The 16,467-nt window shown below is 35.7% G+C and overlaps 2 protein-coding genes across 2 annotated transcripts; both read right to left on the bottom strand.

Moving 5' to 3' along the window:
• Window positions 1-253: 253 nt before the first annotated feature.
• On the bottom strand, window positions 254-9,119 carry LOC104109955 (phosphoglucomutase, cytoplasmic). The gene is made up of 19 exons (XM_009619360.4): window positions 9,051-9,119; window positions 8,813-8,901; window positions 7,374-7,455; window positions 7,209-7,264; window positions 6,830-6,943; window positions 6,646-6,708; window positions 5,594-5,713; window positions 5,403-5,503; window positions 5,002-5,061; window positions 4,805-4,904; window positions 4,524-4,681; window positions 4,341-4,436; window positions 4,143-4,206; window positions 3,923-4,004; window positions 3,644-3,819; window positions 3,472-3,548; window positions 1,078-1,216; window positions 711-827; window positions 254-613 (listed from the first exon to the last, which is right to left on the bottom strand). Exons 2-19 carry the CDS (start codon window positions 8,891-8,893, stop codon window positions 542-544), a joined length of 1,758 nt encoding a protein of 585 aa, XP_009617655.1. The 5' UTR covers window positions 8,894-8,901; window positions 9,051-9,119; the 3' UTR covers window positions 254-541.
• Window positions 9,120-10,180: 1,061 nt separating this feature from the next.
• On the bottom strand, window positions 10,181-16,084 carry LOC138897422 (uncharacterized). Its single transcript, XM_070183390.1, has 4 exons — window positions 15,935-16,084; window positions 12,198-13,105; window positions 11,619-11,751; window positions 10,181-11,020 (listed from the first exon to the last, which is right to left on the bottom strand). The coding sequence occupies exons 1-4, from the start codon at window positions 16,082-16,084 to the stop codon at window positions 10,181-10,183; spliced, it is 2,031 nt and encodes a 676-aa protein (XP_070039491.1).
• Window positions 16,085-16,467: the final 383 nt, after the last annotated feature.

The following is a 16,467-nucleotide window of genomic DNA, read 5'->3' on the forward strand; positions in this document are numbered from 1 at the left end:
AATAAACAGAGGGTGGGTGAGTGGTTGTTAGTATGTCACTCACTCGAGGGTTGAGCCTTTTTGGCTATCAAGATACACAGGATGAGGATGCCTGGCTGACAGAACCAGAAAAAAGAGAGAAGGGGAAAGAAAAGAAAAAGAGGAGTGCAGAACACATAGGCGAAAGGAAAGAAGAAAAATACAGAAAATCCTGATATCAAGAACAATACTCAGCCGACTGAGACTAGTCAAAGTTGGAAAAGCTGAATAAGAATTTGCAGAAGGAAAGACCGTTCATAGCAGTAGTCATTCTAGATGAAAGAGCAATGAATCAAAGTACAGTGAGATAGATTGCTGCATTTCTATATTTGAACAAGACTCTTCAACTCCAGACATGAGTTCTTTCACAGTAACCCTCAATTGGATGTGGACCATAATAAAAGACTCAAGAATAAGCTTGATATCTTGTAAATTCTATGGTGTCCGTCCAGTGAGGACAGTAAAATTATTCAATTATTTAGTTCGTAAGATACAAAAGCAAGTATATCATACACGAATAAGTTTATGTAATAACAGTTGGGGCAGAACGGCCAGTGTATTCCTGCATTTTCGATAGCTTAAGAGCAACCTCCACCTGTAACAAGATTAAATCTAATTTAGCGAAAACCCCAAAATATAAAATAAAAAGAAGACTGGACAACAAACATTAACTTTTCTCCAACATTACTTACCAGTGGAGCAAGTGCTTCCTGAGAATCTCTTCCAATCTTGGATGAATCCTTCTCATACTGCTCAATGTACAGACGGATAGTAGCACCTTCCGAGCCAGTTCCAGAGAGACGGAAAACCTAGCACAGTCCAAAAGGTGGATATTTAAAACACTAAAAGATCATGACCATATGCACCCAACAAGAGTTACCATAAATGTTTTTTGCATTCATTCCACTTTATTTGTTAGTTAATTCTTTTGGTAAAAAGAAATGAACTCAGAAAAGAATTTGAATCCCCAGTTATCTGTGTATATTTTTCATATTCCCATGCACAACAGCTTCTAATTCACATATTCTCAATACTGCTAGAGCAGGAGAGATCCCTTACCAATCGTGATCCATCTTCAAATAGATATCTGATACCCTGATGCTTTGAGACCGAACCATCAACTGGGTCCTTGTACTCAAATTCATCAGCATGAACGACACTTGAAACATCTGAATCTGAATGGATTCCCTTTATAATCCTGTATGGGAAATTATCTCGAGGTCAAGTATTACACAACGAAACGACACAGCAATAGTATCAATTCTGTTCTTGAAAAAGTGCCTACATGACAACATGACACATTTTAACGTGGCCACCTTGAAAACTCACAAAAAGGTCCCAGAGACAATCCAAGCAAAATTTATTTTCTACTGACATTGCAAGTAATATGACTGGTAAATTGAAAAAACGAAATACATTAGAAAAAGCAAGCATGCCAAATTTTCAACCTCAAACTGCGCTGGCTCGGATGACGAAAATCTAACAGATAGATGTCGGGATCTCACATCCTTCTAATTATAAAAGGAGGCATCAAATGTTTGTGTCACGTTTCTTTTTTTTTTCTTTTTTTTTTTGTTTGGGTGGGGAAAGCTTGAAACTATCACAATCTTGAACAGATTATATATGCAATAAAACATGCTTTCTGAATTTGGCTTACAGGGTACAATAGATCAAACTTCTAGCTAAAAGAACATCCATCACAATAAGATCCTTTCTTCTTTTTGTGATTAGTAGCATCAAATTACTGTGATAATGCAATGCGAGTAGGTAAAAAGAACTTTGATGTATCTAGCATGAAAATCTGGTATAAAATTTATGAACTCAGAGAACTAGAGAAGCGATCAAGCAACTAGGAGTATATTCAAGCCTAGCTCTTAAGATCAGCAGTAGGGGCTCTATAGATGAAAATGAAAAAACTACCAAAAGCATGCCAAGCTGGCGAGCTGCCAATATCAAAAAGGGATCTCAACAAACCAGGCAAAGAAAAGCCACCATTAAGCAGAACCTCTAAAGCGGAAGAACAACCATGACAAAACATGACAGACATGGAAACTCAAATAGAGATTAACTATTCCTGGTCCATTGGTACAGCTAAATTTGAATAGGATGAATCTACCACACAGTAAAATATGGCCCCTTGCCCCATTGAATTTGGTTTGGCTGCACCCTAAATCAATTGAAAGCTTATTAATTTGACATCCCATTTCATTTATTTGGGCACAGGAGATTGTGAACCAACTGGGCAACAATTTCCATTGGTTGATTCTCAAAATCACCTCTTCAGAAACAAAAACACCCAAGTTCCTAATGTACGAGGATATTATAGGGAGAAGGGAGGTGTGGGGCTTCAAGGAAAGACCAAATAATGCAACTGCTTCCCACATGTAATTAATAGATTTATTTATCCTTTTCATGGCAAGTACATCATGGATTGACATAGTGGTAGATTATGTTTATGATGATCCAATATATGAATATACTAAAGACAGTCAAACATTTGACTCGATGGCCACAGCCATGAGCCAAGCGATTCAAAAGTTAAAGGTGCAGCAATCGCCAAACTAAGCTAGGAATATAAGGCCCTGGCTCTAAAGTCATCCTGCCTGTTAGAACACTTGATGGAAATCATGGAAGGCATGCAGAAGATTACGATTTAGGATAGAAAATTCTCCTTTACTTCCTACTACGGAAGGATTTCAGTTTGTGGGAAGGAGTCATAATAGATTTACAGGGGTAAGGGGCAAACAATCCTCTCCCAAATGACACAGCAGGTCTCTATTAAATAATTGCACTTAAAAATTAAAAGAAAAAATAAAGAAAAGAAAAAACAAACACACAAATACATTAATGGCCTTTTTTGCTGTATTCTGCCTCCTTCCTATTAAAGGTGCTGTGATTGTCAAACTAAGCTAGAAATAAAAGGCCTTGGCTCTAAAGTCATCCTGGCAATTAGAACACCTGACAGAATCGTGGAAGGCATGCAGATCACAATTTGGTCTAGAAAATTCTCCTGTACTTCCTACTACAAAAGGATTTCAGTTTGTGAAGAGGAGTCAGATAGATATATGGCAGAAGGGGCAAAAATCCGTCTCCCAAATGACACATCAGATCTCTCTTAAATAAAGGAGTAGCACAGGTCTTTTCTTGATGTATTCTGCCTCCTCCATATTATAGTACATCCACAGTTCTTACATGCTATCTATAACTGCTCCAAGTGTCATTGGGTGTACCGGATCAATCTAAAATCTGATGTTGTTGTAACTACTGTTCAAGGAAGACCTACTAGCTTGTGTTTAAGCTAGTATCTTCTGGAATTTCTCATACAAAGGCTGGACATCCTCAAAATACAAAGATAAGGAAATAGAAATATATGATGAGTGAAAAATTGCATAATCATGCTTTAGAAACCTTGGGTATTCCAGAGAGAAACTTGAAACTAAAAGGATAGCTTACTTGTTAACTTCATCCAGGGAAGATTGCAGCTTCACTAAATGAGCCATAAGCTCTTTTGCAGCACCAACATCAACATTCTGAAAGAAACAAAAGAAATTGGTTGACATGATTTAAGTTAAGCAGACACAGAAAAGCTCATTTTATAGTAAATAGGGAACTATTAAGCAAAAACCTCGTAGTCATATCGAGTGTAATAGTGACGTCCATAGGTTGCCCAATGTTGGCGAACGATATCTTCAACAGTCACAAGGTTACCTCCCCCAAGGTTGTCCTTATTCTTATAGGCAAGGATAGATAACCAAGCCAAAACAGCCCATATTCCATCTTTCTCTCGAATATGGTCTGAGCCTGTGAAGACAATTAAAAAGATTTATTGCCTTAATGTGTCCAATTACATTGTCCAACCTATTTTTATCAATTAGATACAAGAATCAAAGTCAAGAAATCCAACCAGTTCCAAAACTTTCTTCTCCACAAATTGAACACATTCCAGCATCCATCAAGTTACCAAAAAATTTCCAACCAGTGGGTACCTTAACAAAGAAAAGATAATCAGAATACTGAAGCAGTAAAGGCAGATATGGAAAACTTAAGAAACCAGCACTCCCTCAACCCTGCACTAACAAAAGAAAAATAAATAACACTAAAATGCCAATGGAGCAATATAGTACCTCAAAAAATTTCAAGTTCAGATGTTTAGCAACAACATCAAGAGCAGCAGATGTGGGCATACTCCTGTAGAACGGATATCATTGCATCACATTAAATTCTGACATATTTCATCAAAATGAATAGCTTTTAAATAGATTATTAACAACACAACAATCATATAAAGCTACGATCCAAAAAAACAAAAAAGCGATACGAACCTGGCAACTCCTTTCAATCCTCCAGAAAAATAAGGAATAGCTTGTACAGCGTTGGCAGCAATGATAGCAACAGAATCAGAAGGAGTCACAAAGAATCTATCAAACCAAAGGAAACAACAAAAATTAAGATGCAATTTTAAGCAAGTAATAGTTGTAGTTAAAAAAAAATCAACAAGATGTTACCTTTTCCCCAGGATCATGTTACGATCCCCATCTCCATCAGCAGCTGCCCCAAATTCTGGTGGATTGGGTTCGGAATGCGTTGTAGACAATCCCATACGTGCAACTAACTCCTTTGCGTATGTCAGATTGGGATCGGGATGCCCTCCACCAAAATCCTCCTATTAAATTAATCATACATATCATAGAAAGAAAAAAGAAGTCATAAAATATAGCTTTAGAAAAACCAGAAAGCCAAACATTTTAATGAAAGAAAGATCACAATGCAAGGAAAACGAGAAGACCTTAGGAACACAATTTACTAGAGAGCTTTCATTTGCACCAAGCTCCGCCACAAAGATACGTTTTGCATGTACTCCAGCAACACCATGAAGTGCATCATAGCTACAGTGTGCAGAGATGTGAGTACCTAGCAGATACTCCTAGCACGAAAAGGAATTGACAGAGGAATGTACATCAAAATGGTGTCCATCGTGCATACCAGAAACTAAAATTTGGAGAAGAGAGCAACTTCTGGATAGATGGGAAGTCAAATATTGACCTGGAAACAGATATGCCATGTCATTTTTTTAGCCAGAAAAGAAACTATTACTACAAAAAGAACAACCATATGAAAGGTAATAAAGATGAAATTTAGCTTCAGAAAAAAATCCAACGACAAATGCATGAAGCAATATCAGTTTTCTAAGTGTTCAGTTAACAAGCTCTAGACACATCACAGAGCCCTTAAAAATTGGAAAGGAATGGCACTCAAAATTCAGAAATAGCTGAATTGTTGATTGACCTTTGCATATTAAAGGACATCTTACATGTATAAGCATTACTTGACATAACTGAAAGAAGAAAGACATTTATTTTTGCACATAAGAGAAAGATTCATACTTCAACAATTTTAGATAGTCGCTAGTTGAATCAAAAACATCAACATCAAATTTGCCCTCTGGACCCTCAAAGCTCGAGACACCTGTTGTAGATATGTCCACCTACATTCAAGTTGGGCGATATCAGAAAGTTACTGCATCAATCAAATTAAGAACTTCAGTAAAATGTAATAGGAAAGGAGTACATCTTACATCAGGCAGGCCCTCGGCAATCAAGTAGTCCTTTAATGTTGTGGTGTTCTCATAGATCTTGTTTGTTATACCTTCTGGTGCAGGTCCACCATTTTCCATGTTGTACTTAATTCCAAAATCCTGCAGGTGGATACATATGAGAAACTATACTCTGCAGGAAGAGCTAGCAAACTCGAATTGCTTTTTTTCCTTTTATTGAATTGATGCCACCAGAACACAATACTTGAGGATATTCAAAGTACACCAAGATATTTTAAACACTCTAATAGGTATCCAAATAAGGTAGTCCAAACACTCTAATAAGCATTCTAAACAATCTGTAGGATATTCCACAATTATCTTATCTCCGTAAAGCATTTTCCCACCGCCGGTCTTCTCTTGTAAATAAAACATGTTTCGAGGCTAATAGTTATTTCAAAGGCATTCCAAACTCTCCAATAGGCAGTCTAAATAAACTGAAAGGACCCACAATCATTTCATCAACCATACGTATTCTCCGACTGCCACATTTGTCCTCCGAATAATAAAACACATTTAGAAGGCATGTACTTACATGTCCTGTTTGGATTTGGAATGCCCCCGCCCTCACAATAAAAGATAAAAATTTTAAAAAACTAACTCCTTAAAAAATACAAAACAGGACATGTAAGTTCTGGTTTTCATGCTTAAAGTCAGATAGATATCTAGGCCAAACAAGCAATAATGGAACCCATTCTTTATCAAAAACAGGAAGCAAACTAATTGTACTAATTATACAATCCTTAAAGCTAAAGTAATGATTTTGCTCTCAATACATAGCATGATTTTCAGGTCTCACAAGAATGCAATTAGTCATAGCAAAAGCAAGACACAAGCCAAAACGTGAAAAGAAAATCCAAAATTCTACTTTTCAACAGAGGATCAAACATGGACTCAATAAAGGACCATAAAATCAGTTAAATCCTAAAATAGAAATTAAAAACCTTCCAACTCAACAATCGGTTATCACACATTGTCAGAGCAAGAAAGCATCAAAAGCAACAAATTGATTAAGAAAAAATTGCCGGTACTACCTCATGAGGGCCACCTGGGTTGTGACTTGCGGTCAATATAAATGCCCCAGTAGCTTTAGAACCCTGTATTGAGTATGATGTATCAAGTTAAAAGATACTGGAATCAAGTAAAACCATATCACATAAAAGGAAAGGGAAATATGAATAAAGCAATTTGAGGTAGCTCTAGAAGCAAAGCACTTACATCAGCCCCGACTCTCTCACGAACAACAGCTGATACGGCAGGGGTGGACAAAAGTCCATTTTGACCAATCCAAACACGTCTAACTCCATTTGCTGCTGCCATTTTTGTAATGATCTGCAATGAACAAGAACAAAGCGGTTATATTTAGAATTATATCCTTCAATTAAGCACCCACTATTCATCAGTACAGCGAGCGTAACCATTAAGCAAGTTAGGCATGGGGCCTCCATAGGAACATGAAAAAGAAAATAATTCTGTTTTGGTTTCAGAATGTCCCCTATGCATTAGAGAGAAGATTTCCATGGTATTATTGATTGTGTTAAAGCAAACAAACAACACAAAATAAAGAATTGCATTGGAAAAACTGGATCAATAGAACCTGGATGGCATCCTTTGAATAGTAGCGGCCATCACCAGAAACCACAAGCGTAGCACCTGCACATACAAAAGTGCGATTAGAAGAGGATATATCTATCAACACTTCCATTACATGCAAGAAATGTAGAGGACTTAATCCAGAAATGGAAAACATAAAATTCCTTACCTTTAACTCTGTCAGCTCCAAGGGCATTGAATGTTGCCTGAACAAAATTTTGCAAGTAATGAGGTTGTATGAACACCTTCACCTGAAACAGTACATCCAACTTTATGTTAGACTCAAAAGTTAAAGCCATTAAAATAACAGCACAGAAACAAGCAAAGACATTCCACATAGGCTGAAGATCATGCAGAACTACTGATTAGAAGTGCAGGTTATCCATAAGTGAGCTTAAGTGCTTAACTACAATTTAAACTACCAGCCTTGCAAATATTTCAAACAAAATGCAGAAAGAGTTGCAAAGAATACGAACATAACGCATAATTAAACTATTGTTCCAGCTGTCTCTGGGAGAACGATAAATGTTAAAGGCATCCACCCTTACAGAAATGTGAAGGAAAATAAATTAGCTACAAGCCAATTGGCTAAGGCGGTAGAGTTTAAGAACGTCACTATAAATTTTTGGGGGTCCGGAATTGTGAGCCTGTGTGTGTTTCCTTTTTTTAGCCCACCCACACCCTCTTAGTACATCGAACTAGTCAGAGATAGTTTACCATTAAGCTAACACCCCTCGCCGGGAATTATGTTTCGTTGACATATCAGCAATCTTTTTGGTGGGTTATGAATACTCCCTCGATCCCAAATTGATCAGTATTTTTAGCTTAGAAAAAATGAATTTGAGCAATTCACAGATGGAAAGAAATCACCTAGTGTTTTTTGCCTCCGCTGGGATCTAAACCTCTAGATTAATTTTTCAAAAACAGGATTCTTATATTAGAAAATTACACACAAAGTACTATATACATTTCCTTTTTTCCGTCACATACAACTGAATCTGATATCTAATGAACGTTTGCAAGTTTAGGTCTAGACCTTCCCAAGAATAAAGTAAGAATTCCTTACTTGATCTAATTTAAGTAGCTTAATTTACGGCCAAATAAGAATGCACGAGGACAAAGTTGATGAGTGGATAATGCAGGCGAATAAAATTAGCTTGTACACAAGGAGGATCAAATCAACTTAGAAAATCAAAGAGTATTAGTTTTACAACAAAATTTCTAATTATTTACAGAGGAGGCACTCGTCACATCATTTGATATTTTCATTCCATTACTACAAGGCCCATTCACTTGCAATTTATTCCTTAGATCTATATCTGCTGACTACAAGCTTTATGCATTAATACAAACTTTAAGAAAAAGATAAAAAGAAAATGCAAAGGAAAGCGGATCGAACTCGAACAGCGAACAGATCAGGAAAAGAAACTCAAAACTGATCAAAGCAGCTAAAAATTTCACGGATTCGGTGAAAAGGAAAGGAGATAAAACCGTGCTTCTCCGGAAATCACCGCGAAAATGTGGCAAAGTTGATGAAACAGCTGAAATCATACAACGAAACGAACTGTTTGTTTGAATTTGATTTAGCTTAATTCGTTTGAGGTATACCTTCTTACGGAGACCGGAAGTACCAGGCTTCTGGCCTTCGAACGGCGTAGTCTCGACGCGAATGATCTTGAACATCACCATTTTCGTCACTGGAAAAAATTAATCAACAGTACACAGAATCAGCAAAAAAAAAACAAAGAGAATTTACACACACAAAGAGAATTTACACACGCAATTCCATCTACATTGCATACATGTATATAGACAGAGCTGTAGAGAGAGAGAGAGAGAGGCTTACATCCGAAGGTAGGGGAAGATGAATGAGAGAAGGACGTGTGTGTGGGGAGTCTGAGAAGAGAGTGAATGACTAATATACGCACAAATAAAGCAGAGGAAAAAAAAAAAGGAAAATGAAAAAAAGATAATATTGTAACGAGAAAACACTTTTAGCAACATGTTTGGACGGTTGCTACCTATTGTGTGTATGGCATTATTAATTTAACTTAAATTTTATTGTATTGTATCGTTAAATTAGTTTTTGCGTAATGACGAAAAATGTCATTTTATGGAACGATCAATTTAGTGTAATTACGTCCTTTTTTTTTTTCATCTTGCCCTTTCTTATTATTAAATAATCATATTTTTATTAAGAAATGAGAGCAAACTAGAACAATATAGTAATAGAGACAAGATATATTGGAGGGAGAATGATTTTGTTATTTCTCTTCTTGGGGTATTTTTCATAGGGTCAAAAGTTTCTTATTTATAAAGGTACAAATACATTCAAAGGTTATAAGTTAATGTACTTCTGAATTGAGTACATGAATACAAAATACATTAAATGGACAGACAAATGCATTCATCTCAATCACATACATTCATCTCATAACACTCCCCCTTGGATGTCCATTTAAAAGATAATGTGTCTCGTTAAAACCTTACTAGGAAAAACCCAGTGGAAAAAAGTCTAGTGAAGGAAAAAGAGTACACATATATTGTAATACGCATTGAGTGCTGCCTCATTAAAAACCTTACCAGAAAAACCCAATTGGGATAAAACCTTGGTTAAGGAAAAAAGAGTACAACACGTATTATACTCCCCCTAATGAAAACTTTATTTGATATCTCGGAGACGATGCATTCCAATCTTATGTCTCAACTTCTCAAATGTTGATGTTGGCAATGCCTTTGTGAACAAATCTGCCAGGTTATCACTTGAACGGATTTGTTGAACATCTATCTCACCATTTTGTTGAAGATCATGCGTGAAAAAGAACTTTGGTAAAATGTGCTTTGTTCTGTCTCATTTAATATATCCTCCTTTTAGTTGAGCTATGCAAGCAGCATTATCTTCATACAGTATTGTTGGAATCTTCGTCTTTAAAGAAAGACCACACAGTCGTTGAATGTGTGAGTCACTGATCTTAACTATACACACTCTCGACTAGCCTCATGAATAGATATTATCTCTGTATGATTGGAAGATGTAGCAGCTAAAGTTTGTTTTGTTGAACGCCATGAAATAGTTGTACCTCCACAAGTAAATAGATAGCCTGTTTGAGATAGGGCTTTATATGGATCAGACAAATAACTTGCATCTGCATAACCAGTCATTTGTGAATCGGATTCATAAGAAGAAAATAATTTCATATCAATAGTCCCTCGGAGGTATCTAAAAATATGCTTAACACCATTCCGGTGTCTTGTTGTTGGAAAGGAACTAAATCTTGCTAATAAACTTACTGCAAAAGTTATATCTGGTCGAGTATTATTTGTAAGATATATTAGTGCCCCAATTGCACTAAGATATAGAGTTTCATCACCAAGAAGCTCTCCATCATTTTCATGAGGTCGAAATAGATCTTTATTTATATCAAGTGATCTCACAACCATCGGGGTACTCAATGGATGTGCTTTATCCATATAAAAATGCTTTAGGATCTTTTCGGTATAAGTTGATTGATGGACAAGAATTTCATCTTTCATATGCTCAATTTGTAGACCAAGATAAAATTTTATCTTTCCAAGATCTTTCATTTCAAACTCTTTTTTCAAATAGTCTACTGCTTTTGGAAGCTCCCCAGAAGTTCCAATGATATTTAGATCATCAACATATACAGCAATTATAACAAATTCAGGTCCAGATCTTCTTATAAATACACAAGAACAAATTGGATCATTCTTATACCATTCTTTCAGCAAAAACTCACTCAGGCGATTATACCACATTCGCCCTAATTGTTTCAATCCATATAAGGATTTTTGAAGCTTTATTGAACAAATTTTTCAAAAACTTTTATTAGTTTCAGGAACTTTAAGCCCTTCAGGGATTTTCATATAAATTTCGTTGTCTAATGTGCCATACAAGTAGGTTGTGACAACATCCATCAGACGCATATCAAGTTTTTCATGGACTGTCAAATTTATAAGATACATAAAAGTGATTGCATCCACCACAGGAGAATATGTCTCCATATAATCAATGCCAGGTCTTTGTGAAAATTCTTGTGCCACAAGTCATGCTTTATATCTAACGACTTCATTTTTACCATTTCGTTTTCGCACAAAAACCCATTTGTATCCCACTGGCTTTATTCCTTCAGATATTCGGACTATACGTCCGAATACTTCACGTTTTTCAAATGACGCTAATTCTGCCTAGGTAACGTCTTTCCATTTTGGCCAATCATTTCTTTATCTACATTCATCGACAGATCTTTATTCAAGATCCTCATCTTGTTGCATTATCTCAACAGCAACATTATAAGCAAAAATGTTGTCGACAATAATATTATTTTGGTTCCACTTTTTTCCCCGTAGAGACATAAATTATTGAGATTCCTTCATTCTTATTATTTTCAGGTACCTGGACCTCCTCTGAGGTCTTATCATTTGTTATGTCACGGGGCTCTTTTTGAGCAATTGCCTCCATATTATGATCCCCTAGATCATTTGCTCCTTTTCGTTTTCGATGATTTTTATCTTTGGAACCAATTGGTCTATCACATTTCAAGTGTGGCTTAGACTTATTTGTATTTATAGATTGTCCAATCGGGACATCAATTCGAATAGGAGCATTAGTAGTTAGAATATGTGACTTAGTCACCCTTGGTAGGTTAGTGAATGCATCTGGCAGTTGATTTACAATATTTTGCAAATAAATTATCTTTTGAACCTCATGTTCACATTGATTTATTCAAGGATCTAAATGAGATAGTGATAATGCATTCCAATCTATCTCTTTTTGCAATTGCTTATTTTCTCCCCCTATTATTGGGTATACTGATTCATCAAAATGACAATCAACAAATCTTGCCGTAAATAAATCTCCAGTCATAGATTTTAAATATTTTATAATAGAAGGATATTCATACCCAACATATATCCCCAATCTTCTTTGGGGTCTCATCTTTGTGCGTTGTGGTGGAGCAATTGAAACATATACTGCACATCCAAATATTCTAAGATGGGAAATATTTGGTTCCTGACCAAAAGCCAATTGTATTGGGGAGACTTTATGATAACTTGTGGGTCTGATCCGCACAAGACTGCTGCATGCAAAATAGCATGGCCCCATGCTGAAATAGGAAGTTTTGTTCTCATAAGCATTGGTCTAGCAATTAATTGGAGGCGTTTGATCAATGATTCTGCTAGAGCATTTTGAGTATGAACATGAGCAACTGGATGCTCAATTGTTATCTCAGTTGATATGCAATAATCATTAAAGGCCTGGGACATAAATTCACCAGCATTATCAAGACAAAGTGTCTTAATTGCATAATCTGAAAATTGTGCTCTTAATCTTATTAGTTGAGCTAGTAATCTCGCAAAGGCTAAATTGCGAGTTGATAACAAGCACACATGTGACCATCTTGTAGATGCATCTATCAAAAACATATAATATCTGAATGGTCCACATGGAGGGTGTATGGGACCACATATATCACCTTGTATACGTTCCAAAAATGCAGGAGATTCAACTCCAACTTTAATTACTGATGGTCTAATAATCAGTTTTCCTTGAGAACATGCAACACAAGAGAATTCTTTAGTTTGAAGAATATGTGAATTCTCAATTATTTTGCGTATCATATTATAACCGGAATGGCCCAACCGGTCATGCCAAATAATAAAATCATTAGTAAACTCCTTGTTTACTATGGCATGTGATTCAACTATACTAATACTAGTGTAGTATAATCCGGAGGAAAATATGGGAAGCTTTTCAAGCACATACTTCTTTTCCGCCTTTATTGTAGTAATATAGAGGTACTCAACCTTTCCTTCATTGGTGGTCTCAATATGATAGCCATTTTGGCGAATATCTTTGAAACTCAACAAGTTCTTTGAGACCTACTACAATATAATGCATCATTAACAGCCAAAATAGTTCCTCCTGGTAGTAATACAGTCGCTTTTTCAGAGCCCTCAATTAATTTTGTACTACCAGATATTGTTATGATATTGGCTTCTTTCATAATTAAATAAGAGAAATATCTCTTATTTTTTAATATGGCGTGCGTCGTAGCACTATCCAGAAGACATATTTCTTCTTTATTATTCATACGGCCAACTGAAGATTCGAAAGTTTTCATATTCTTCATAAAGAAAAAAAAATACATCATAAGTAATATTGAAAAATTTAAGAACAAAAGAAACTACATTTAGGAAACAAAATATTGACAACATAAAAAGTTTTATTCAAAACATGAACTTCATAAATATCACCTTTGTCTTTTGAAGGATTATTCTGAGAACCCTTATTTCTCTCTTGTTTATAACGACCACCACCATGGTGATTATTATTTCGCCCCTTGCCATGTCCATGTATATTTATACGGCTACGATAATTATTTTGTCTTTTTTCAGACTTTTGATTTATCGCTATCACATTCGCCTCTGGGAATGGAGCTGATCCGGTACATGGGCGGACTTCATGATTTTTCATTAAAAGGTATCATTTTCACACTGCCATTATTATATCATCAATATGGGCTATTGGGACCTGAACCCAATATCTTACCCATATGAGACGTGTTAGGCCATAATATGACGGGACTTGAACCCAACATCGTATCATCATGGTGCACCAGGAGTTGAACCTGGTGTCTTATGTTCATGGTGCAGTGGGACTTGAACCCACTATCTTATGCTCATATAATATTTATCACAAATCATCTCATTCTCTTTAGAGAATAGAATATAATTTTAGATCGCCACAAATTCAAGTTTTGATAAATTTAATATAGTATAAAACTATCTTACTAAATAGTAGAATTAATCTACATGATAAAAAAAAATTGTAACAAGTAGTATGCCTTAAATATTCTGGGTATAAATATACACATGTCATGAAGGCATATTAATAGTAGTGAATCATTAAAACAATAAAGAGATATTATAGTCGTTCCATGCAAATTCACCAATTACTTTCAACACACTGATTCATATGTATTATAACTAGTAGTCCCGTTCGATTTCCTACATATTACTAATATTTGTCATCATCCAAACTTACGTAAATATAAATACCGAAGATTCAATAATTAATACCTTTTGGAATTAAGCAAAGCAAGATGTTATCATTATTATTCCACTAAAAATGTCACGCATACCGAGATTACTAGTTTCAAAGATCAAAGAATTTTAAATCAAATGTGATACCTAACAATAAACAGAATTTCTCCTAATATTTCACAAGGTTCTTTCAATATCACGTCAAAGTAATGATAGCATGCTTTCCTATTTCATAAGGTTAAACTTAGAACAAGCTGGTATGATAATTTAAATTAAAGCTTACTGTTTTTTTTCATACAAAGTTATGTATATCCAAACCAAAGTCATGCATATAAAATTCAAATACGGTAGAAGCAAATGGATGTGTGCCTGAATTTGTAAGAAAATTAACTAACTCTTTAGGAAGAAAATAATACCCGGCTGAAGTAAATATTTCAATTGGTTCGAATAATCGTGCTGATAACGTGTTAAGAAATGAGAAAAAACTAGAACAATATAGTAATAGAGATAAGATATATAGGAGGGGGAATGATTTTGTTATTTCTCTTCTTGGGGTGTTTTTCATAGGGTCAAAAGTTCCCTATTTATAAAGGTACAAATACATTCAAAGGTTATAAGTTAATGTACTTCTTAATTGAGTACATGAATACAAAGTACGTTAAATGGACAAACAAATGCATTTATCTCAATCACGTGCATTCATCTCATAGCAATTTTATCCTTTATCCTACCTTTATATATTATAATTCTACCTCGCACCTCATTTTTTATTTATAATATTGTAAGTTTATTTTTTATATTATTGGTGTTTACTCGTAAAACGGTACAGTTGAATTAATACGTGGTTTCTAGACAAATGAATTAATTTGATCCTGAAATAATAAAATAATCGAAGAATTATGCAATACCTAGCCTTAGGATATAGACGAAACAGAAGAAGTAACAGTTCCGGGAATAGGGTTTCCGGGCACAACAACAATGAAATCAAAAAGTAAGAAGATAAGATTGTGTTGATCTTTGTATAGAATGTAGCGTAAGTTTGCCAGAAAATTCGTGTCCTTTACAATGACAATTAAGCTCACTATTTATAGTTATGAAAGAGGTCCTAGGATCGTGCCCTTCTTTATTGTCAATTATGAGGAGGTGTAACGGTGAACATAAATGCCAAATTTTCTGTAATAGGTAATTGCTCTTAATGCCATATAATATTCTCTATTAAATGCTACCGACCGAAGAGCATTTATCATATCTTTATGAGTGTTATTCTTTCCGGTGACAAACGAAACAGTTGCCTTCGGTCTTTGGCCATCCCTCGTCTTGGGTTTCACGTGTCCCTTTTTTGGACGGCCACGTGTCATAGCTTATTTTAACTTATACAGATAGTCCCCCTGCTTTCCGCTGACATAACTTTGTGTTACCGAAAAGTTGGTAGAAATACTCTTTTGGCGGGAATTATTATAATTCCCTCTAAAGGCTTTTGACGGTTGATTAGACGCACATCTCTCCGCATTTAATGCCCCAAACATGCGTCATCCCATGATTCAGCACAACGTTTGCCAATTATCGAGATAATCATGGCCATGAATTTAGCCGCCAAAACTTTTACTTAAACATATCAACCTTCTCCCTTATACTTCATAAGTTTTCAAGCTTCCCTTATCTAACTTGCATCTTGCTCTTCATCTTTTCTCTAATTCTCTTCAAACAAAAAACCTTCTCCTTCTTCCATACAATTGATTCTTCCTCAAAGCGTACCGGTTTTTCAAAGAGCAGGAACAAGGCCGAGGACTCTGCTCCTCCAATAGTGGGCTCCATTATCCCTAGAAGTCTTATTACCACAAAAGACTTCGAAGAGAAATTCCCTACTGCTAACTCTCGTACATGGGCCGTCAGTAGGTACCCTTCTTCCATATGTCCTTCTAGCATTCCTATTGTGAAGGAAGACTGCCGCTGCCATGAGTTGGATATTATTACTCCTGATCTATCAGAGCGAGTCACCCTACCCAATGAGGGTTTTACATATTTTTACACGTATCCCTTTACTTTTTGGTGCATTCTCTTTGAGCAGAGAACTTGACTATGTGATTGCAGAGTTTTACCTCTGCTACCAAGTGTGTTTGGCACAATTAAGTCCTTCTGTATGGAGGACGGTTTCTTGCCTTTGGCGTTTGTGCCAGGAGACCGGAGAGAAGCTAACC

Source organism: Nicotiana tomentosiformis, chromosome 8 (genome assembly GCF_000390325.3).
Source record: "Nicotiana tomentosiformis chromosome 8, ASM39032v3, whole genome shotgun sequence".
Classification (NCBI taxonomy): domain Eukaryota; kingdom Viridiplantae; phylum Streptophyta; class Magnoliopsida; order Solanales; family Solanaceae; genus Nicotiana; species Nicotiana tomentosiformis.

What these genes read in the sequence shown, in the direction of transcription:
- LOC104109955 (XM_009619360.4), bottom strand. Translation starts at nt 8,893, where the DNA reads ATGGTGATGTTCAAGATCATTCGCGTCGAGACTACGCCGTTCGAAGGC. An exon ending in AGAAGAAAGTTTTGGAACTG is followed by an intron (nt 3,820 to 3,922) that starts GTTGGATTTCTT and finishes TTGTCTTCACAG; the next exon opens with GCTCAGACCATATTCGAGAG. An exon ending in TTGAAGATGGATCACGATTG is followed by an intron (nt 828 to 1,077) that starts GTAAGGGATCTC and finishes GGACTGTGCTAG; the next exon opens with GTTTTCCGTCTCTCTGGAAC.
- LOC138897422 (XM_070183390.1), bottom strand. Translation starts at nt 16,084, where the DNA reads ATGGAGCCCACTATTGGAGGAGCAGAGTCCTCGGCCTTGTTCCTGCTC. An exon ending in AGATGAAGAGCAAGATGCAA is followed by an intron (nt 13,106 to 15,934) that starts GTTAGATAAGGG and finishes ATATTGTAGTAG; the next exon opens with GTCTCAAAGAACTTGTTGAG. An exon ending in TTAGAATATTTGGATGTGCA is followed by an intron (nt 11,752 to 12,197) that starts GTATATGTTTCA and finishes GAAATGTGATAG; the next exon opens with ACCAATTGGTTCCAAAGATA.